Genomic DNA, 23,351 nt, shown 5'->3' with positions numbered 1-23,351 from the left:
CATGAAACACTGGCGCTGTCATCCTGTACACCCGCTCTACAAAATGTCCATCTGCTTCAGTCACCGGTCTGCTCCCAAACCCTCACCAACATTAGAGCTTCTTATCAGGAGTTCCAGGGCACTGATCAGCGGGTAAATAAAATGCTAAAGACGTACCACTTGCTGAGCCCTTCTGCTAAACCTTTACTACTATCTTATTACATTTACTTACCAATTTTTGAGACACCAGTTCTCGATAGTTGAACTCCGGAAAGGACTTCTCATTGGACTCTGCCAGTGTCAACATAATACGCAAGCTTTTTGCCTTCCTCTCCCTTTTCTTTTCCTTTTTAATCGGACGCAGGGTAGAAAAGGCTACCTTCTTTGGTTCCGCCATATTTCTATAAGTATTTCCATTCAAATATAATATAAACGATTGATATTTACGTTCACTAACATTCAAACACCTCACCACTTTACTTCCATCTTTCACTACTGGTGCGGGTGCGCATGCGCAGACTTCAAAAGATACATTGGCGCGAATGAAAAATATAAAATAATAAGGTAAATTTCAGCGGATTTTATATATCTTACATTTTGGCGTTCATTACGCACTTCTCAGGAGCAGAAACCTTATGACTATTTATCTAATATCATCTTTTGTTCTTTTGATGAAGGAGGACCATAATATCAATAGCATTAAAGATTAACATAAATGTTCTAAGTTTTAAGTGCTTCTTTCATTTAGTCTATCAAATACTTATATAAAATGTTGCTATAGTCATGTACCTCCTTCATAAATAAAAGATTTTTCAGCTACTTAAAATAAGAATTTTTTTTATGCTAATGCCCCTTAGTGTTTTGACAGATCAAATGAGATATAGATTTATAAGATAAAATTTTGTCATAGCTCCAGATGAATCATAGTATCAGTAGCATTAAAACCGTGTATTTGCATTTTATATAAATTGTATCATAATTACAAAAATGTAAAGGCTCTCAATTGACTTTGGTGTGTTGTTTTCAATCACTGTAGTCATCATGGCCGGACTCCCGAGTTTGTCTACAATCCAGGCCCTTCCACTTTGGTCTGGAGGGCCTACCCCTGGGCAATTTTACAACTTACCTAGTCATAAGATGGAGAATGAATCAAGGTCTCACACTCTGTAAGTTTTGGTGAAATTCTTGTGTATTTATAAGTAATGTTAACTCATGGTGTAGGTGCCTGTGTTGTCATGAAGTTTGCCGACTGTTATTTTGTCTTCAAACCGCACTGTTAGACCAAACAGTATTTAACAGTTAAGTGTTTAACTTGATCAGTACGATGCGACACTGTTGTATGTGATATTAAATTATGAAGCGGTCAGATTTGTCAGTGCAAGATGTCAATGACTGTGATTTGTGATGTACTGGCACTTTCATGATTACATGGTTGATATGACGAATTCCATCCTATAATCTTTATGAATGCTAGGATTATTTATCAGGAGAGGACGTGCATGTTTGAGGTGATTTTGATGAAAGTAGTAACAATAGATTGGTTTCATTCTAGAATTGATATGGTATGGGTTATAACCTGTAGCTCCTCCATACTCTCATATTGTAGGTAGGGACATGAATTAGAAGGAAGTTTGAGGATAAAAGCACTCTACACTGTGTTCAGAGTGTAAGGGATCGATTGATGCTTTTGTTATAGTATTCGGCTATTAAAGGAGAGATATCCCAGTGCAATTTACATATGTTTCTGAGCTGTGTGCGGACATTCATAGATGCCGTCTTGCAGATAGCTGAAAACATACCCCTTAGTTTTTGTTTGGAGTTTCATAGAGCTATATTTGACAATGGACCAGAAAGAAAACACATTTTCTAGATTTATGATATCTGTTTTCTACTCTGCAGAATTATTATTTCCACCACAAAGAAGTGTTTTAGAGGGTTGGGATTCTCCATAGTTTCAGCAGCTATGACCTTGCACACTTCAAGACAGGGCTTTCGCTTTTTGGTTAATTCGTAAATGCTTTCCCTTGTCATTTCTTATTCCATTTCATACTTTTCTCTGTATTTCAATAAAGGCCCAGCCTTGATGTGGACTTTCGTCCATGACTGGAACTTTCAACCCAAAAAAGAAAGATTATCATAGCAGTTTTTCTTGAATTAGTATAATGTGGTCGAGTTGATAATTTCATTTGGTAATCTATTTTATTTTAACTCATCAAATATATTGGCAAGACTTAGGTTCAGTCGGATTCACTAGATTCATAACAGTATCTAGTGAAGTGAGTTACATCACTGATTTTTCCAGTGTTTTCTTTTTTTTCCACTTGTCACCTTGCATAGGTGCCAGGAGCCACTGTCATTAAAATCATTGACATCTATCCTCTGAAACTAGGAAATTTTGCTAATATTAGATTGCACATCCTGTGTACTAATCCAAGTTCCAAGTTTCATTATGTTTTAGTTACAAAATTATTTTTATACTGAACAAGATTTCTTTATTATTATTTAACCTCACCTTTCCCCTCTCCCTCAGAACTCCACCCTGTCAGGTTATTTGATATTGAAAGATAATATACTGGTATATGAGTGTGTTGTTCAAGTCATTGTAAAAGAACGAGGACTTGCTCTTCCTAACATACATCACCTTTAAAATCATGAAACATATCATCCTGAATCATCCATTGAAATATTGCATCTTGCAGTTTTATCATGGGCTTAGACAGAAGCTCGCCTGTGGGATACAATCATGCATGATTGGGCACAGTGTCTTGATCAATCTGGCCAAGTTGACCTTATCCTGTTCGATTTGATTATGGCTTCTAACACTGTATACCTCCAATGTATCCTGCTAAAGTTGAAATACTACCCTGTCTGTGGTTAAACCTTGTTACAGGTAGAGGAGTTTCTGTCACTGAACGATGAACATAAGTCAGTAAAAGCAAGTCCACCGTGGCAAATTCATCCTAGAACTTAAAAGTAGGATCTTAGGCCTAGCACTCTTCCTGTTGTATATTAATGACTTCACCAATCATATATACCCAGATACCCCTCTTTGCTCATGACAGCATCCTCCATTGGGAGATTAGGTCATGAAATACTGTGGCAAGACCAACAATTTCTACATGTGTGGTTGTAGAAATGGTTCATGCAGTTCTTTGCATTAGAGTGAGGTATAAACAACTTCATATTCAAAGAAAAAACACTCAAGTCATTAAAGCCACAGGATAGGTGGCAGTGATGTGACTGTCCACTTGGTACCTCATCTGTTTGTTGACATTTGTCAGCAGTTAGGACTTGTTCCTCAATGCTGCTGAACTTAATAACCATGCCTTTATTCACATTTACTTTTAACTTTCTCCTTTCTCACTCTTTTCCAAACTCATTCACCAACTTCTGCAGTTTCTCACTCAAATCAGCCAATAGTGCTGTATCATTGGGAACAACAACTGACTCTTTTCACAGGACCTCTCATCCTCAACAGACTGCATACTCTTTCAAAAACTCTTGCATTTACCTCCCTAACCACCTCATCCATAAACAAATCAAACAATCATTGGGACATCACACATCCCTGCCACAAACCACCCTTCCTGGGAACCAATCACTCTCCTCTCTTCCTTCTCGTACTCTTGCCTTACATCCTTGATAAAAGCTTTTCACTGCTTCTAGCAGCTTAACCTCCATTATAATCTTAAAACCTACACAAAGCCTCTTTATCAACCCTATCATATGCCTTTTCCAGATCCATAAATGCTATATACAAATCCATCCATTTTTTAAGTATTTCTCATACACATTCTTCAAACCAAACACCTAATCCACACATCCTCTACCACTTCTGAAACCACACTGCTCTGCCCTAGTCTGATTCTCTGTACATGCCTTCACCCTCTCGATCAATACCCTCCCATTCAGTTTCCTAGGATCACTTAATGAACTTATGCCTCTGTAGTTTGGACACTCACCTTTGCCTTTGTACAGTGGCACTATGCATGCATTCTGCCAATCGTCAGGCATTTCACCATGGTCCATACATACATTGAATATCCTTTCCAACCAATCAAGAACACATTCACCCCTTTCTTAATAAAGTCAACTTTAATATCATCCAAACCCACCACCTTGCCAGATTTCATCTTCCGCAAAGCTTTCACTACCTCTTATTTCTTAACCAAATCATTCTCCCTGACCCTCTCACTTTGCATATCACCCTGACCAAAACACTCTTTCTCAGTCACTCTTATCATCAAACACATTCAACAAACCTTCAGAATACTCACTCCATCTCTTAATCACTTCATCACTACCTGTTATCACTTTCCCGCTTCACAGATGTTCCCATTTATTCTCTTGTCTTATGCACGTTATTTACCTCCTTCCTAAACATCTTATTATTCTTCCTAAAGTTTAATGATACTCTCTCACCTCAGCTCTCATTTGCCCTCTTTTTCATCCCTTGCACCTTCCTCTTGACCTCCAGCTGTTTTCTTTTATACTTCTCCCTGTAATTTATACTCCTTTGTTGTAAGTATCGTCCAAATGCCTCTCTTTTCTGTTTCGCCTACAACTTTACTTCTTCATCCCACCTCTCACTACCCTTTCTAATCTGCCCACCTCCCACCTTTCTCATGCCACATGCATCTTTTGCGCATGCCATCAGTGCTTCCCTAAATACATCCCATTCCTCACCCACTTCCCTCACGTCATTTGCTCTCACCTTTTGCCATTCTACACCGAATCTCTCCCGGTACTGCCTCACACAAATCTCCTTTCCAAGTTCACTTATTCTTGCCATTCTCTTCACCCCAACATTTTTTCTTCTTTTTTGAAAACCTCAACAAATCTTCACCTTCACCTCCATAAGATAGTGATCAGACGTCCCACCAGCTGCCCCTCTCAGCAGATTAACATCCAAAAGTCTCTCCTTTATAAGCCTATCAATTAACATGTAATACTTATAATACATGTAATACATATAGTTATGTATATCTCTTTTTAAATCAGGTATTCCCAAACACAAACCCACAAGCTCTTCACCATTTACATTCATAACACTGAATACCTCATTTATACCAATTATGCCCTCTATTGCCACTTTACTCACATTTGCATTTTAATCACCCATCACTAATAACTGGTCCTGTGCACCAAAGCTGCTGACACACTCACTCAGCTGCTCCCAAAACACTTGCCTCTCATGATCTTTCTTCTCATGACCAGGTGCATAAGCACCAATAATCACCCATCTCTCTCCTTCCACTTTCAGTTTTACCCACATCAATCTAGAATTTACTATCTTACACTCTATCACACACTCCCACAACTCCTGCTTCAGGAGTAGTGCTACTCCTTCCTTAGCTGTTGTCCTCTCACCAACCCCTGACTTTACTTCCAAGACTTTACAAAGTTATTCTTCCCCTTTACCCTTGAGCTTCATGTCACTTAGAGCCAGAACATCCAGGTTTCTTTCCTCAAATATACTACCTATCTCTCCATCCTTCTCATTTTGGTTACATCCAAAAACATTCCGACACCCCTAGTCTGAGCCATCGAAGAGGATGAGCACTCCCTGCTTGACTCCTGTTTCCACTTTTAGAAATTGAAATACAAGAAGGGGAGGGTTTCCAGCCCCTGCTGCCACTGTCTTCAGTCGCCTTCCACAACATGTGGGGAATACATGGGAAGTCTTCTTTCTCCCCTATCCCATGGAATTTTCAGCATTACATATGTATTATTGATTTATGATTAATAAGTTGAATGTAAATGTGAATGAAAGCAAGGTTATTAAGTGTAGCAGGGTAGAAGGACAGTTTGGTTAGGGATGGAGTTTGAATGGAAAAACTTTGGAGGAAGTGAAGTGTTTTAGAAGTGTTGGAATGGCCATGGCAGTGAATGGGATCATGGAAGTGAGTCATTGGTGGATGAGGAGGTTAAGGTTCTCGAAGCATTGAGGAATGAGTCATTTGTTGTCTGCTGATGACATAGTACAGGTGGCAGATTCGAGTAAAGACTGCAGAAGGTGGTGAGTTAGTTTAGAAGAGTGTGAAAAGAGCAAGTTGAGGGTAGACATGAATAAGTGCAAGGTTATTAGGTTCAGAAGGGTAGAGGGACAGGTTGATTGGAGTGTGAGTTTGAATGGAGAAAATTTAGATAATGTGAAGTGTTTTAGATACCTGGGAGTGGCCATTGCAACAACTGGAACCATGGAAGTAGAAGTAAGTCATAGGATTAGTGAAGGGGTAAAGGTTCTTGGGCATTGAAGAATGTGTGAAAAGTGAGGTTGTTATCTGGGAGGGGGGAAAATGGATGTGTTTGAAGGAATAGTAATCTCATCATTGCTGCAGGTATGTGAGGCATGTGAATAGCTGAGGTTGTGTGGAGAGGGTGAATGTTACACAACCCTGAAATTTCTGATTCTGTCTTCTTTTTCCAAAAAAGGTTATCTCATGATGCTGTTAATTATAAATGTGCATTTTATGACTTTACACGAACATACTTGAAACTTATACTACAAATTAGAAGATTGCAAAGAAATAATCAGTGTTCTAGTCCCAGTTATTGCTGCCAGAAACAGTTTTCTCTAAGCAGTTTTCCAACACAGGTATAACCTTCAGAACTCACTGTCCGTGGTCCGATTAAAATCATAACTGTAGAAAGTTATGATTTTAATCTGATTTCATTCTTTTTTCCTTAATTAATTGTTGATAGTCGTGCTTCATGTTTAGTGATGAATTCTTTGTACTTTTAAGTCACAGTACCGATTTTCAGTCATATGCTTACAGTTACATATAATTTAAAACTGCTGTGTATATTTTTTCTCTTCATTGCTCTGTTTCAGGTACCCCTCAACTTCTGGTACTTCTGTAGTAGGGCTAGTGTATGATGGGGGAGTGATGCTTGCTGCGGATTCTCTTGGATCATATGGATCTCTGGCACGGTTCAGGGATGTAAAGAGAGTTTTCAGGGTAACTGATAAAGCTGCTTTGGCATGCAGTGGAGACATTGCAGATTATCAGTTCATCCGAGAAGTCATCGAACAGAAAGTGTAAGTACCATGGTTGGAGTTTGTTGATACAGTTAACATCTTATTTATCAGACATTGATATGAATGTGGCCTTTTTTCTCTTTGTCTGTTTTCTGGCACTACCTCGCTGATGCAGGAAATGGCGATCAAGTATAATAATGAAAAAAAAAGTTTCTTGCCCACATCTGCTAACAGAGCTGTGTCATCCGCAAACAACTGACTCGCTTCTCAGGTCCCCTCACCCCTTGCCAACTGCTTACTTGCCCATCTCTCCAAGACCCTTGCGTTTACCTACCTCACCTACCCATCCATAAACAAATTAGACAACCATGGTGACATTATACTCCCTTACCGGAGATCAGTCTTTACCTGATATCACCCGCTTTTTTCCTCCTACTTGTACACATGTCTGACACTCTTGATAAGAACTTCTCACTGCTTCTAGTAGCTTGCCTCCCACACCAAATATTTGTAAGATCTTCCACAAGGCATCTCTCTTAACCCAATTATTTGTTTTCTCCAGATTCGTAAATGCCACAAAAAAATCCCTGTTTTTCTAAGTATTTCTCATACACACACTAACCACCAGATCCAAAGATCCTTTACAACTCCTAAAACCACATTGTTCCTCCCCAGTCTGATGCTCTGATTTTGCCTTCACCTTCTCAATCTCCACTCTCCCATCTAACTTACAATGCACACTCAACAAACTAATACCTTTGTAGGTGGGACACTCTCCTTTGTTCCCCTTGCCTTTATACAGTGGCACTGTAATGCATTCTGCCAGTCCTCAGGCACCTCACCATGACCCATACATACAATGAAATACCAACTATCAATAAACAAGTCATCCCTTTTAAGAAATTCAACTGCAGTACCATTTAATTCAGCCCACTTAGGGCATTTCATCTTGTATAAGGCTTTCACCACCAAACCACTGCATAACTCTTCCTTTGCATACTTCCCTGACCCAAACACCCTACATCTATTCCTCTATCATCAAGCACACTCAACAAACTTTCAAAGTACTCACCCCATCTCTTAATTACCTCACCACTACCCGTTTCCTCTTCTCCACCTTCCTCCTTAACTAGCATTCCTTTTTGTTCTTTTTACTCACAGTATTCACCAAAACTTCTTATTCACCTGAAGTTTATGCATACTTGCTAACCCCAACTCTCATTTGCCTTCTTTTCAACCCCTACACCATCCTCTTCACCTCCTGCCATTTTCTCTTATATATCTCCAATGAGCAGTACTGCCTGCAAAGAGCCAGCATTTCATTAATTGTCAAGTTGCACTCCTCTGACCCATATAGCTGTATTTTCTTTCTGCCTCACCCACACATGGACTACTAGCATTCTGTCCAAAACATGTGTTACACAGCACAAGATAATGCTATTTTAAAGGTAAGGGATAAAATTGAACACCAGGATTAAAACTTCTTATGTTAAAAGAAACAAAAAACAAGCCAAAAGAAACACATTACCCTGGCACAAATATTTATGTTCACACTTAATGGCCTAGGTAATATTTCAAACCAAAACTCAACTATAAAAGCATGACACAAAATACACTTTATCGTTTGGCATTTCTGTCAGACAAGTTGCAATACATTGTTACACTCAGACCCAAAAAGACACAGTCCAACACCATAGAGTGTAGCATAGCACTGCATCACTCGGTGCAAATGCAGTGACTGAGTGGCTGTGGGGTTGAGACAAGGGAAACCCACTTTACCTGCTAGGCACATGATGGTTAGAGGAACCACAGCCACCTTAGAATGTAGTGTAGCGCTGCATCACTCACTGCAAATGCAGTGATTATAGTGGCTATGGGGTTGAGACAAAGGAAACCCACTTTACCTGTTGGGTGCATGATGGCTTGAGGAATCACAGCCAAGCAGTCATCAGGGCCTTTTTTTGAAACGGGGAGCTATCCAGGAGCGGATAGCCCCTGCCCTGACCAGCCTCATCTCGACTATGATTTGGAGAAGTGACCAAATACAACTAGTCCTGATTGGCCAAAAGCCGGAATAAATATGCCCTCATCCCGACTGAGATTGGAGGAGGGTGGCCCATAGTGCCACTCTGCCACTGGCAGAGGGCAAGTCTAGATCACTGTTTGCAGAGGCTCTTACTTATTGTCACTAATGACTACATTTATCTAATGCTCCTACCTACTACTTTTACCTAATGTTACTGCTTAATAATCCTGCCTAAATGTTCCTGTCTACTGCTCCTACCATTTGCCTAAAGGCAGGGCTAGTGCATATTGCTCACCACAGGAAAATATACAGTTACGAAGAATGAGCTGTATAAGTTAAGTGTTGTCATGTGTTACATGTGACAAGGAGAGATTGTATGTTTATGAGCAGAATGCCTGTAGTCCACATGTTAGTGAGGCTCAAAGGAAAGACAGCTACCTGAGTCAGAGGAGTGCAGCATGACAACCACCAAAGTGTTGGTTCACTTAGCAGATGTCACCAACCCTCCTGATACCCAGGCGGGTAGTACTGGTAATATACCTGATGATCCCACCTAATCTTCCTACCTACTACTTCTGCCTAATGTTTCTACCATATACCATGTCAGTCAGTGTAAAAGGAAATGGAGGCAAATTAGAAATATGGTAATTTTCAGTATTTTTCATTTTTGTTTTCATTCAAGTCAGAGCAGTGTTAGATGTAGTGTTTTATGATTTTGCAGGCGTGATGATGAGTGTGGAGGCTACACTCGTGTTCTTAATGCAGGAGCACTTCATTGTTGGCTGACGAGGGTACTTTACAACCGTCGGAGTAGATTTGACCCTCTTTGGCTTGAGTGTGTTGTTGCTGGCTATAAGGATGATGAACCGTAAGTTAAGGCATCATGTTTTGTATTTCAACTTAATTGTAGTTTAGTTTTTATCATGTATTCAAAGATCCATATAATACAAAAAAATAACAGTTTGCCAGATTGAGTGCCTTCATTACTTACTGAAAGTAAAGATTATCCTTAGAAAAGAGACCTCACTTTCACTTCATGTTACTAACATTCCCATAGTATGAAGATGATGCATATGTGAGACATGTCAGATTTCCACTAATTAGGTTATGCACTAAAGAAAAACTTGGATGACTTAGAATAGAGCAGACCAAAGGCTGGAGAACTCCAGTGACTTAGGATCATGAGAAAGATACTAGTTAAATTCATGATGGCATGTACTTGGTTATGGTATTGCTTAGCTGTTGTTCTGTTTTGTATCTAGTAATAGGAGTTTAACACTACCATCCACAACTGTGACAGAAAATAGTTAGCCAGTTTTATGTTGTGGGTGAGGGGGCAAGAATTGTGAGAGTGCTGAAGACTGTGGAAAGAGAGATTGTTTTCCAGGAGGGCAAAAATGGGTTTGTTTGAAGGTACAGTAGTCAATTTATCTCCCTGTATTTTTGATGCCTGTTCCCAACTTGAACCACTTCAAGAGGGTGGCCACAGCAGTAGAGTTTCCATAACTAGTGTGCTCAAGTGCAGCTTCTTAGCCTTTAGTGCTTCACCCTTAACAGGCCGCTGGCAGGGGGCAACTCTAGTACAGTGTATGCAGAGGCTCCTACCTAATGTTACTTCTAACCACTTCTACCGAATGCTCCTGCCTAATGTTCCTACTAATTGCTTCTACATGATGTTTTTACTTAATACTCCAGCCTAAATATTCCAACCTACTACTTCTGCCTGTTGCTCCTAACTTTTGCCAAAAGGCAGGGCTAGCATATAGTACTCACTGCAGGAAAATCTACAGGTACAAAGAATGAGCTGTGTAAGTGTTGTAAAGTATTATGTGTGACAAGGAGAGACTATGTTTGTGGACAGAATGCCAGTAGTCCACATGTGGATGAGATAGACAGAAAAGACAGCTACCTGAGTCAGAGGAGTGCAACTTGACAAACACTGAAGTGCTAGCTCAGTATGCTGACATAACTAACCCTTCCGATAATGTACCTCCTTGTCACTAGCTGCCTACTTACGACTACCTACATAGTATAGTAGTCCCAACAATATTGTATGGATGCCAGGCTTGGGCTATACAGAAGGCTATACGGAGGAGGGTGAATGAATTGGAAATTAAATGTTTGAGGACATTGTGTGGTGTGAGGTGGTTTGATTAAATGATGAAAAGGTAAGAGAAAGGTGCAGTAATAAAAAGTGTGGTTGAGATAGCTGAAGGGGGTGTGCTGAATTGGTTTAGACACACGAAGAGAATGAGAAAAAAGCGTGTCAGAAGTGGAGGGAACAAAAAATAGAATGGGGAGACCAAATTGGAGATGGAAGGATGGAGTGGAAACGATTTTGAGGAATTAGGACCAGAACATGCAAGATGGTGAAAGGGATGCATGGGATAGAGTGAATTGGAATGATGTGGTTTACAGGGTTTTGTGTGCTGTTAATGAACCGAACTAGGGTAAGTGAAGCATCTAGGGGAACCATAGAAAGGTCTGTGGGTTTGGTTGTGGATAGGGAGAAGTGGTTTCAGTGAATTACACATGATAATTAGTGAATGCAGCCTTTCTTCATCTGTTTCTTGTGCCACCTCGCCAACGTGGGAAACAGTGATCAACAAGGATGAGAAACTTCATAGCTGGCTGCCAAAATTGAGGCACTAACAATTGCTTCACATCCAAAATCAGTAACCCCTATAATGGCATTCCCAAGGTGCAATTAATTCCTCAACCCTCTTGAATATCTTCCGGCCTGACCTTTCATTTCTAGCTGAGCACAAAAGTCTTCACACATGCAGCACTACATGACACAAGTAGAATGCCTGCTCTCCCAAAACAGAATGTCTGCATTACCACAAAAGTATACAGTCTTTCTCATACCTCATGACATACAAATCCAACTTCTATCAGCTTCAATGGCCAACTGCTCCCACTCAAAACTCTAAACATGTTGGGCCATGTACAACATGCAGATGATATTCACTTACCACACACACACAAACACAAAGGCCTTGAAGCAAGCAAATGCCATCACAGCCCTGGCTGTTAGATTTTGAGAAGGAAAAGAATACTTGAGTATCCTCCACAAACATTTCATCCACTCCACCTTAAAATGTACTTCACCTGTGAAATCCAACTATTGACAAGTTGAATTTGATTTTACAGTTTCTTGGGTTATGTAGACAAGATTGGAACTGCTTTTGAAGCCAAGGAGGTAGCTACTGGATTTGGACTTCATCTTGCTGTACCCATGATAAGAGAGGCTCGGGAGAAAAAGCAGAACATAACGCGTGATGAAGCACAAAAGGTTTGGACATATTATGGGATATATTTTTTTAGAAGTATTCTTTCAGTTTTGATTATTTCTTTGTGAATGTAATTGCTACTTCCATATTATGGATTGGGATGTTATCGACTCCACCCGTTTGAGGTTACAGCATGTGAAACATCACCTTTAGCGAGGCTGTATCAGGATTATAGTCCCATCAAAGGACTTATCACTCTGAAGGAGTCAACATTTCCCTGCTACTTGAAGTAGTGAAGCCTTAAGATACAGAAGCCCTAGAATGGTCCTGGTTAACACCAGGAATACCTCATAGAAATTTGTCCTGGGGTAGATATCATGAATTGGTATCATTAAGACATCTTGAAGCAGTCATCATCAGTATTGCTAAGAAGTCATTTTAGTTCTGTCGTGAAGATTTAGCTTTACAGTATTTTCATCATAGAGTGCATGTTTTTTTTCTTGATGCAATATGCATCACCGGGTGGCAAGCATAAGTTTTGGATGGTGCTATACATATTATCGGAATGGCAAACAGTTAAGGTGGACTTCACTGCTGCTTTCTGTTCTCATAGCTGCACATTGTCACTCTTGGTTACCATATTTATTTTGGCAAAGGAATTGGACTGACTAGCTTGTTACATAGGAGTCAGCAGCAGCATTATTACGGTGAGTGGATTAGAGTTTTGTAGTTGCAAAAACAGAAGAGGAAATGTGAAAAACAAAAGAGGTGAATTGCACTTAGAATGGAGTATGAATATGAAATTTTATTGCAATAACAAAACTTTGAAAGGGTTCAAAATACCTAGTGTTTGTATAGTACTTTTAGCAGGGATGAAACATTGATAGATATTATTTGATTATATTGAAATATTGCTTGTGTACTGATAATGTATATATTTCTCAGTTACTGACAGAGTGTCTTAAAGTCCTCTACTATCGGGACTGCCGTGCTCACTTCAAGTATCAGCTGGCAGATGTAACACCAGCAGGTGTAACCATCCATGATGACCTTAACCTGAAGCAGGCTACAAATTGGGATGTTGCCAATTATATCAGGTAATTCCCTATTGTTTTAGTAGATAGTAGTTGGTAGGCAGCCAACAACCAGGGAGGTGTGTTACTAGTGCTACCTGTTTAAGTATCAGGAGGGTTAATGATGGCTGTGTAGTGAGACAGCGCTTCACTGGTTGTCAAGTTGCACTCTTGTGATGCAGGTAGCTGTCTTTCTGCCTCACTCACATGGACTACTGGCATTCTGTCCACAAACATATTCATGCTTGCCTTCATCCATTCCCAGCTCCATACCACCCACAGGAAACAGCATTGCCACCCTGTGTCAGCAAGGTAGCACTAGGAAAACAGACAAAAAAGGCCCATTATTTCACATTCATTCTCCAGCTGTTGTGGGTAATGCACCAAGACCACAGTTCCCTATCCACATCTAGGCCCCACAGATCTTTCCATGGTTACCCCAAATGTTTCACATTCCTTGGGTCAGTCCATTGACAGCAAGTCAACTCTGGTATACCACATCGTTACAGTTCACTCTATTCATGCCTCTCACACTCGTACATGTTCAGGTCCTCAAGCCTCTTTGCTCACAATCTTTTTCACTCCATCCTTCCACCTCCAATTTGGTTTCCAGCTTCTTGTTCCCTCCACCTCTGACACAAATATCCTCTTTGTCAACCTTTCCTCAATCATTCGTTCCATATGTCCAAACCATTTCAGCACACCCTCTTCTGCTCTTTCAACCACACTCTATATTACCGCACATCTCTCTTACCCTTTCATTACTTACCCGATCAAACCCCCTCATACTACATATTGTCCTCAAACATTTCATTTTCAACACATCCACCCTCCTCCATACAACCCTATCTATAACCCATGCCTTGTAACCATATGATATTGTTGGGACTACTGTCCCTTGAAACATACCCATTTTTGCTCTTTAGGTTAAAGGTCCTTCTTTCCACACATTCTTCATTGCTCCCAGAACCTTTGCCCCCTCCCACACTCTTTGACACTATTCCACCTCCATGATTCATTCACTACCAAGTCCACTCCCAGATATCCGATTTTTCTCCATTCAGACTTACATCCCAACTAACTTGTCCTTCAACCCTGTTGAACCTTACTTTTATTCACATTTACTCAACTTTCACCTTCCACACACTTCCAAACTCAGTCACCAACTCCACATATTTCCAAACTCAGTCACCAACTTCTGCAGTTCCTCACTCAAATCAGCCACCAGTACTGTATCATTGGCGAATAACAATTGACTCACTTCCCAGGCCATATTCCCAACAGAATGCGTACTTGTCCCTCTCTCCAAAACTTTTGCATTTACTTCCCTAACCACCTCATCCATAAACAAACAACATCACACACCCCTGCCACAGACTGACCTTCACTGGGAACCAATCACTCACCTCTTCCTACATGGGTACATGCCTTTACATCCTTGATAAAAACTTCACTGCATCTAACAGCTTACTACCCACACCATATGCTCTTAAGACTTACAAAGTTTCTCTATCATCCCTTTCATATTCCTTCTCCAGATCCCTAAATACTACTTACAGATCCATCTCTTTTTCTAAAAAAAAAAAAACTTTTCAGTGCCTCCAGGAACTTACATCCCACACCACACACTCCCAACAACCTCCACATAGCATCTCCATTACCCCCATCACATGCCTTCTCCAGATCCACAAATGCTACACACAAACCCATCTGCCTTTCCAAGCACCTCTCACATACATTCCTCAAAGCAAATACCTGATCCACACATCCTCCACCATTTCTGAAACCACACTGCTCATCCCCAATCTGATGCTTCGTACATGCCCTTACCCCTCTCAACAACACCCTACCATACAACTTCCCAGGAACACTCAACAAACCCACACCTCTGTAATTTTAACACTCACCCTTATCCCCCTTGCCCCTGAACAGTGGCACCATTCATGCACTCTTCCAATCCTCAGGCACCTCACCACGAACCACACACACATTGAATATCCTTACCAAGCAATCAACAACACGGTCACCCCCTTTTTAATGAATTCCACTGCAATACCATCCAAACCCGTTGCCCTGCTGGCTCTCATCTTCCGCAAAGCCCCCACTACCTCTTCTCTGTTTGCCAAACCACTCTCCACGACCCTCTCGTTTCTCACACCGCCTCAACCAAAACAACCCACATCCACCACTCTATCATCAAACACATTCAGCAAACCTTCAAAATACCCATTTCTCTCTCTCTCTCTCTCTCTCTCTCTCTCCTCTCTCCTCTCTCTCTCCCTCTCCCTCTCTCTCTCTCTCTCTCTCTCTCTCTCTCTCTCTCTCTCTCTCTCTCTCTCTCTCTCTCTCTCTCTCTCTCTCCACACACACACACCGATGTTCCCATCTGTTCTACCTTCCCACGCACCCCACTTACCTCCTTCCAAAACATCTCCCAATTCTCCCCAAAATAACCAATACTTTCTCAACCCAACTCCCACCTGTCCTCTTTTTCACCTCTTGTACCTTTTTCTTGACCTCCTGCCATTCTTTTATACATCTCCCAGTTATTTGCACCACTTCCCTGCACAAATCGTCCAAACTCCCCTCTCTTCCCCCCCCCCACCAACAATCTCACTTCCACTTCCCACCACTCACCACCCTTCCCAATCTGCCCACCCCCACCCTTCCCATGCCACAAGCATCCCCTGCACAAACCATCATCGTTTCCCCAAATATATATATATATACCCCCCTGTCACTTGCTCTCACCCTTTGCCAGTCCACACTGAATCTTCCCCGCTACCTCCTCACACACGTCTCCTTTCCAAGCTCACCCACTCTCACCACTCTCCTCACCCCAACACCCCCTCCTCCCTTCCGAAAACCTCTACAAATCTTCAACTTTGCCTTGACAAGACAATGATCAGACATCCCTTCCACTGCCCCTCTCAGCACATTAACATCCAAGAGTCTCTCTTTCACACGCCTATCACCTAAGACTTAACCTAATAATGCTCTTTGGCCATCTCTCCTACTTACATACGTATACTTATGTATAGCTTTCTTTTTAAACCAGGTATGCCCAATCACCAGCCCTTTTTCAGCACACAAATCTACAAGCTCTTCACCATTTTCATTTACAACACTGAACACCGCATGCACACCAATTATACCCTCAACTGCCACATTACTCATCTTCACATTCAAATCACCCATCACTATGACCTGGTCTCGTGCATCAAAGCTGCTAAAACACTCGCTCAGCTGCTCCCAAAACACTTGCCTCTCATGATCTTTCTTCTCATGACCAGGTGCATAGACACCAATAATCACCCATCTCTTTCAGTCCACTTTCAGTTTTACCCACAACAATCTAGAGTTTACTTTCTTACGCTTTATCACATACTTCCACAACTCCTGCTTTAGGAGCAGTGCCAATCCTTTCCCTGCTCTTGTCCTCTCACCAACCCCTGACTTTATTCCCAAGACACTCCCAAACCACTCCTCTCCCCCACCCCCAAGCTTTGCCTCTTCCAGAGCCAAAATATCCAGGTTCCTTCCCTCAAACAAACTACCTATCCCTCCCCCTTTGTCACCCTGGCCACATCCACACACACTTAGGCACCACAGTCTGAGCCTTCGAGAAGGATGAGCACTTCCCACATATGAATTTGAAGTTTCATTTAGTTTGTTCATAACTAGATACACTTTTATTAAGAAAATACTGAAGGACTTATTCAACTTTGTTTTCTCTTTCAGGGGTTATGAATGAGGAGGTACGAAGCTTTCCTGATGTCTCGAGGATGTAAGGATGTGAGAGTATTTGTATTACTTATAAAGGAATAATTTTTGACAGTTTTGTCCTTTATTTTCATATTTGCTGTCATGTTATTCCTTCAAGATTAGCTGTAACTTGTTATAAACTTGAATAAACTTCAGACTTACAACTAAGCATTTCTTTCATTATTCATTATTACGATAGACATATTGTGTGAACGCTACAAAAGTTGAAAATCACATACCAGGATCTTCAGACTTTTAGACTAAATCATGTCAAATTACTTTTTCACATACATATGAAGCACACTTGGAAAGCCATGGAAAGGTGTTTGGGGCCTGGTTAAGGATATGGGGCTGTAGTATTGGTGCATTATACATAAAAATTGGAATGGATATGAGTGAATGAGGTTTTTCTTCATCCATTCCTGGCACTATGTCTGACATGGGAAAAGGCAAACAAGGAAGATGGTAGATGTATTGGAAATTAAATGTTTGAAGACAATATATGGTGTGAGGTGGTTTGATCGAGTAAATATTGAAAGGTTAGGAGATGCATGGTAATAAAAAGAGTGTGGCTGTTGAGGGAGCAGAAGAGGGTGTGCTGACACAGTTTGTGCATATGGAGAGAATGAGTGAGGAAAGGTTGACAAAAAGGATATATGTGTCAGAGGTGGAGGGAACAAGGAAAACCAGGAGACAAAATTGGAGGTGGAAGGATGGAATGAAAAAGATTTTAAGTGATCGGAGCCTGGACATGCAGGAGGGTGAAAGATGTGCATGAAATAGAGTGAATTGGAACAATGTGGAAGACTGGGGACAGCGTGCTGTCAGTGGACTGAACCAGGGCATGTGAAATATTTGTGTATTGTTATAGAACATAAAATAATGCTACTTTAAAGTTAAGGGATGAAATTTCCAGGATTACAACTACTTATGTTAAAAGAATACAGGGAAAAAGAGGTATTACTTTACAGGGCACAAATTGTTGAATTAACAGTTTAACAGTCCCGAGTAAGTTTTCAAACCAAGAGATCTCTTCCTCTAAAAAACATAATGATAGCAATGCACTTTCACCAGGCGGAATATCTCTAGCACCAGTCACCATATAACACAGTTGCAGTACAAAAACACAAATTAACGCAGTATAACACACTGGCTTCCAGTCTGAGACAAAGGGAAATCACATTATAGGTTAAGCATTCCTAACCCAAAATCTGAAGTGCTCCAAAAACCGAAAGTTGGAGCGGCTACATGTTACAAGTGGAAAATTTCACACCTGACCTCACTTGTATATGCTGGGCTCTGATGCTCTATTGGCGCCAGTTTGGTACTAACCATTGTCACTGCCAAGCTTACGTGCATTACTCACTGTGTTTTTGACTTCCTCTGCTCCGTGTGAATAAGTAGGAAAATCATTGCTTATCAGTAGTTTATAGATTTAGGAATGAAGGTGATGTCAAAAACTAGATTGTCCATGTGGGCGGCAGATGTTCTGACACTTTAGTTTTATGATGGTTCAATGTTACACAAACTTTGTTGCTTGTACAAAATTATTAAAGATAATTACCTTCAAGATAAATTACCTATAAATTACCATTAAAGATAATTACCTATATTACCTTCAGGCTATAAGTTGTGTATGAAACAAATGGATTTTGTGTTTAGACTGGGTCCCATCCCCAAGATATCTCATTATCTATTAACCATCATGACATTTGGAAAAGAGGATGGTAACTGGAAACAAACTGGTTAGAGGTGAGACACCTCGACATTTCAACCGTTCAGCGGTCTTCCTCAGATGATAACGATTCCAACATTCGGCGGGACTGTGTCCCCGGCAAGCGATGGGCACCCGGTCGGATGCCCTTGGCGTGTCGCTCTCTGATTGGATCGCTTGTCTTGCTGCCTCCACCCGTTCACAGCGATCTCCGCTGTGAACGTGACCAGCAGATTAACCCAGACCTTGTATTAACGTTGTTCTTAATCCCTTCCTCTAGGTAAGCTCTCACTCTGTCACTAAACGGTCAACGCCAAGGCAACTAAAGGCAAGTGACAAACCACTTAGTAATATCGTAGAAGCTTACCTAGAGGAAGGGATTAAGAACAACGTTAACACAAGGTCTGAGTTCATTTGCTGGTCACGTCAGGCCGCGGAGATCGCAATGAACGAGTGGAGGCAGCAGGACAAGCGATCCAATCAGAGAGCTGGACAAAATATCAGCTAGCACATTATGTGTGCCACATGATGAATCTCTTTAAGTTATGTTCTTGAAGAACAAGGCCCACCTAGTTAGCCTCTGATTTTTATCTCGAAACTTAACAAATCCTGGCTCAAGGTCGCCAATTTCTTGTTACGCAACACTGGATATCGCTACTTTAAAGTTAAGGGCTGAAATTAAACACTAGGATTAAAACTAATATTAAAAGAAAGAATACAAGGAAAAATATATATATGACTATACAGGACACATTACGTTAACAGTTTGATAGTCCAAGTAAGTTTTCAAGCCATGAGATATCTTCCTCTACAAAACATATTCACGATAGTTGTGCATTTTCACCAGGAGGAATATCTCTTAACACCAGTCACCATAGAACACAGTATATTACAGTAGAAAAAAAAATGTAGTATAACACAGTGGCTCCCAGGTCACTGAGACAAAGGGAAATCAAATTACCTGCTAGCACGTAATGGCTGAAAGACTGACAACCGAATTGCCGTCAAGTTTATTTATTAAAAAAGGGGGGGGGGGGGGGGGGAGTTATACAGATCAGTCATGATCGGTTGGTTCCGGCCAGACCCGCCCCCATCTCGACTGTGTTTGGAGAGAATTATCACAGAAAGTCAGTCCTGGTTGGCTGGAGTTACCCTGAGCACGCCTCCATATCGACTGTGATTGGAGGGGAGTTGCCATACACTGTCTGTCTTTGTTGGTTGGAGTCGCCTAGGATACCGCCTCAATCTGGCCGGTGAAATGTGGACATGGTAGGCGGAAGGCGAGTTTTCCCAGCCATGACCTGGCTGACCCCTGTCCGTTGGGCGCTACTGGCGAAGGGGAAAATGACAGACTTGAGTAGCCCCAGACGTGACTTGAGCTGTAGATCACGTGCAATCTCATTAACTTTTTTCCCTCCTTCATACTGGATGATTACCTTCGTTTTCAATTTCAGATCTTTGCTTTTGGCCTAATGTACCCATTGAGGACTTCTGCATAAGTTAAATTCGTTAGCTCCCTCCATAAAACTTACTTATGAAGTCGAAATGAATAATAAGTTACCCTTTTTGGATGTAAAGGTCATCTGGGATGAAGGTAGCTTGAAAACTAAGGTTTAGAGAAAACCTACAAATATACTGTCTTATGTCCACTATTATGCAGATCATCATATTAAATGTAAAAGATCGGTTTTCATATCTATGTACCCGAGAGCATATAGGATTTCAGATTCTGGATTTTTAGATGATGAACTAAAAATGATTCAGTACATAGGACAGAAACTAAGATACCCTATAAATATACTTAACCAGTGTCAGAATACAGCAAGGAAGCGTTTCTATAGTGGCCAAAATAATAGACCAGAACGTGAAATATACCAAAGAACCCTTGTTCTTACCTTCCATGAGAATTTTCTCGATTCATATTCTCAAAAAATTAATGTGCATGAAGTTTTCAAATATGACAACATCATCAAGAAACCCCTTATCAAAAATAGCCCATCAAATAATAAAGGTATATATAAGGTCCCATGCAAGTAACTAATTTTATATTGGACAACCAGGGAAAGATTTGGATACTAGGATCTCACAAGTTACGTATAGTGTTAGGGTAGCCCAACAGAGCAACGTCTTATTTCAACATAAAGCTGCCTTCGGTCACCATTTATATATATATATATATATATATATATATATATATATATATATATATATATATATATATATATATATATTATCCCTGGGGATAGGGGATTAAGAGTACTTCCCACGTATTCCCTGCGTGTCGTAGAAGGCGACTAAAAGGGGAGGGAGCGGGGGGGCTGGAAATCCTCCCCTCTCGGTTTTTTTTTTAATTTTCCAAAAGAAGGAACAGAGAATTGGGCCAGGTGAGGGTATTCTCTCAAAGGCCCAGTCCTCTGTTCTTAACGCTACCTCGCTAATGCGGGAAATGGCGAACAGTTTGAAAGAAAAAGAAAATATATATATATATATATATATATATATATATATATATATATATATATATATATATATATATATATATATATATATATATATATCCTTCCACATCCAATTTGGTCTACTTCTCGTTCCCTCCACCTCTGACACATATATCCTCTTTGTCAATCTTTCCTCACTCATTCTGTCCATGTGACCAAACCTTTTCAAAACACCCTCTACTGCTCTCTTAACCACACTCTTTTTATTACCACACATCTCTCTTACCCTTTCATTACTTGATCAAACCACCTCACACCACATATTGTCCTCAAGCATCTCATTTCCATCCTCGACACAATGCCCACGCCTCGCAACCATATAACATTGCTGGAACTACTCCTTCAAACACAGACACACACACACACACACACACATCATCCAAATTGCCAGTGTTCATTTGAGCTCAGATGATGTTTGATATAGGATTGGAAATGACTCGTAGCCAGTAAAAGAAAAATTACCTTTGACTGCAGTCATTAGATAGGTCTCGTGAATACCGAAATATTAGTTAAATACATTATTTTTTTGTAAAATGAAAAAAGAAATGAAAGTAGTTTAACATAATCAAACTATTAAAACAAGAAAAAAACTGATATGGTTCTAAATCCATCCAGGAAGATATTAAAAGTGAGAGCGAATAAGAATCTTACTCAAGAAATAGAGTAAGAAAGAAATAGTCTCCCATTATTTCTGTATTTAATATGTATTTTAGAGATTGAATACTTCTTTCACCTTATTGATTCTGTATTTTTAAAATATATTTTAGAGACTGAATAGTTCTTTCACCTTATTGATTCTGTATTTAAGGTGTATTTTATAAAAAATAATCTGGTGAAAGAATTTATTTTACTCCTGAATGTTAGGATCATGTCTTACATCAACCGTTACTACGCCGAGTTGAACACCTTAGGCAATTTGACTGGAGTACACCGTGTTGTTCTTGTGTATAAGACTAATTTTCACTTTTGGTGACCACCCTTCTTTCACCACGACTGTGATTAAAAGAATAATAGAAAGAAATTGAAAATCATCAACGAAAATGAAAAACCGTTCGCCTGCAACATTCGGCCCCGCCACCTTGTGACGCGTTAATCGGGCAAGATGGTGTCTCGTGCCTTCCCTTACAGTGTGCTACTCGTGTTGAATTCGTAAAGATCCCGGGGATTTCTGTGCGAATTTCGGTGTGTAATTGTTCCCCCAAACCTTTTGTGAGTAACAAGGGCGAAAGTACTCCGTAGGTGCTTGTCACAAAAGAGAAATAAACGGAAAAGTATTTCATTGGGGGAGTTGAATCTGAGCTGTTGATATCGCCATGGCCCTTCCTTTTCCACGAACATCAGTGAGAACAATTATAGACTGCTGTGAAAATTAGGCTTTACGGCCTACAGTGTGACTTCCATAAGTGCTACGAAGATTTCATAAACGTAGACCTTCATGATAAAGGCCTCAATTTATTTAATCTGTATTTAGCACATATGTAAGTTTCCCTTGGAACAGTTTTTTAGATTGTGCCATGAAATTATTCCTAAAAACACTTACATGGTGTAAGATTTTCCAAACCTAGCTCAGTTTGTCCACGAAAGTCATTAACTTTCTGTTTTAGATACAATTCTTTGCTCAGGATCATGAGGACTTTGTGGATATGTATATCAGCATGGCAGATGGATGAGGCAATGGGATTGTCTTTTTATTACCATTTTTTTCAGATAGACAGGGATTCATCGCTTTTATAGTCAGAGACCAGCAACTCGGCTTAGGTTCATTTGTCTAGCTAGTGTCGTCTTCCTCTTCATACTAATTTTGCCGAGGAAAAAAAGAGGAAAAGTTTAAAAGGACGAAAGGAAAGTTTAGGGTGGATACTTATTACTTGATGTGTCGTCACTTCATTTCAAATTTTTTTCTCGTCAAAACACTGTAACATAGAAGATTTTCATATAGAAAATAGTATTGCATACAGTACATGTTGATGAATCATATCTTTACATTATGATATCCATATCTTGGTTTATGGTTAAAATGCAAGGAAAAAGAATAATTTTTGACACCCGTTAGTCTCTCAAGAGAATAGGGTGTGGGTGAT

The 23,351-nt window shown here is 40.3% G+C and overlaps 2 protein-coding genes across 5 annotated transcripts in view; one reads left to right on the top strand and one right to left on the bottom strand.

Annotated features, from left to right (window-relative positions):
- Positions 1–488, bottom strand: part of yem (yemanuclein) — a 176,759-nt gene extending 176,271 nt beyond the window's left edge. For all 4 annotated transcript variants that reach the window (XR_011714687.1, XM_071678275.1, XM_071678278.1 and 1 more), the window contains exon 1: positions 212–488. Coding sequence is in view for 3 of the 4 variants with exons in the window: in XM_071678275.1 (XP_071534376.1) it covers positions 212–376 (165 nt within the window). In the remaining variant the exon portion in view is untranslated. The remainder of the gene's footprint in view (positions 1–211) is intronic.
- Positions 489–988: 500 nt separating this feature from the next.
- Prosbeta7 (proteasome subunit beta type-4) lies at positions 989–17,226 on the top strand. The gene is made up of 6 exons (XM_071678274.1): positions 989–1,145; positions 6,815–7,021; positions 9,709–9,855; positions 12,141–12,282; positions 13,166–13,317; positions 17,035–17,226. Exons 1-6 carry the CDS (start codon positions 1,021–1,023, stop codon positions 17,045–17,047), a joined length of 786 nt encoding a protein of 261 aa, XP_071534375.1. The 5' UTR covers positions 989–1,020; the 3' UTR covers positions 17,048–17,226.
- Positions 17,227–23,351: the final 6,125 nt, after the last annotated feature.

This window comes from Panulirus ornatus, chromosome 27, assembly GCF_036320965.1.
Source record: "Panulirus ornatus isolate Po-2019 chromosome 27, ASM3632096v1, whole genome shotgun sequence".
NCBI lineage: Eukaryota > Metazoa > Arthropoda > Malacostraca > Decapoda > Palinuridae > Panulirus > Panulirus ornatus.
Note: the sequence above shows the minus strand (reverse complement) of the source record. Positions and strands in the feature narration are given on the sequence as shown.

Bases quoted from the DNA above. Each gene is read 5' to 3' on its own strand.
- Prosbeta7 (XM_071678274.1), top strand. From the start codon at position 1,021: ATGGCCGGACTCCCGAGTTTGTCTACAATCCAGGCCCTTCCACTTTGG. The intron at 1,146-6,814 runs GTAAGTTTTGGT...GCTCTGTTTCAG, and splicing joins GAATCAAGGTCTCACACTCT to GTACCCCTCAACTTCTGGTA. The intron at 9,856-12,140 runs GTAAGTTAAGGC...TTGATTTTACAG, and splicing joins GGCTATAAGGATGATGAACC to TTTCTTGGGTTATGTAGACA.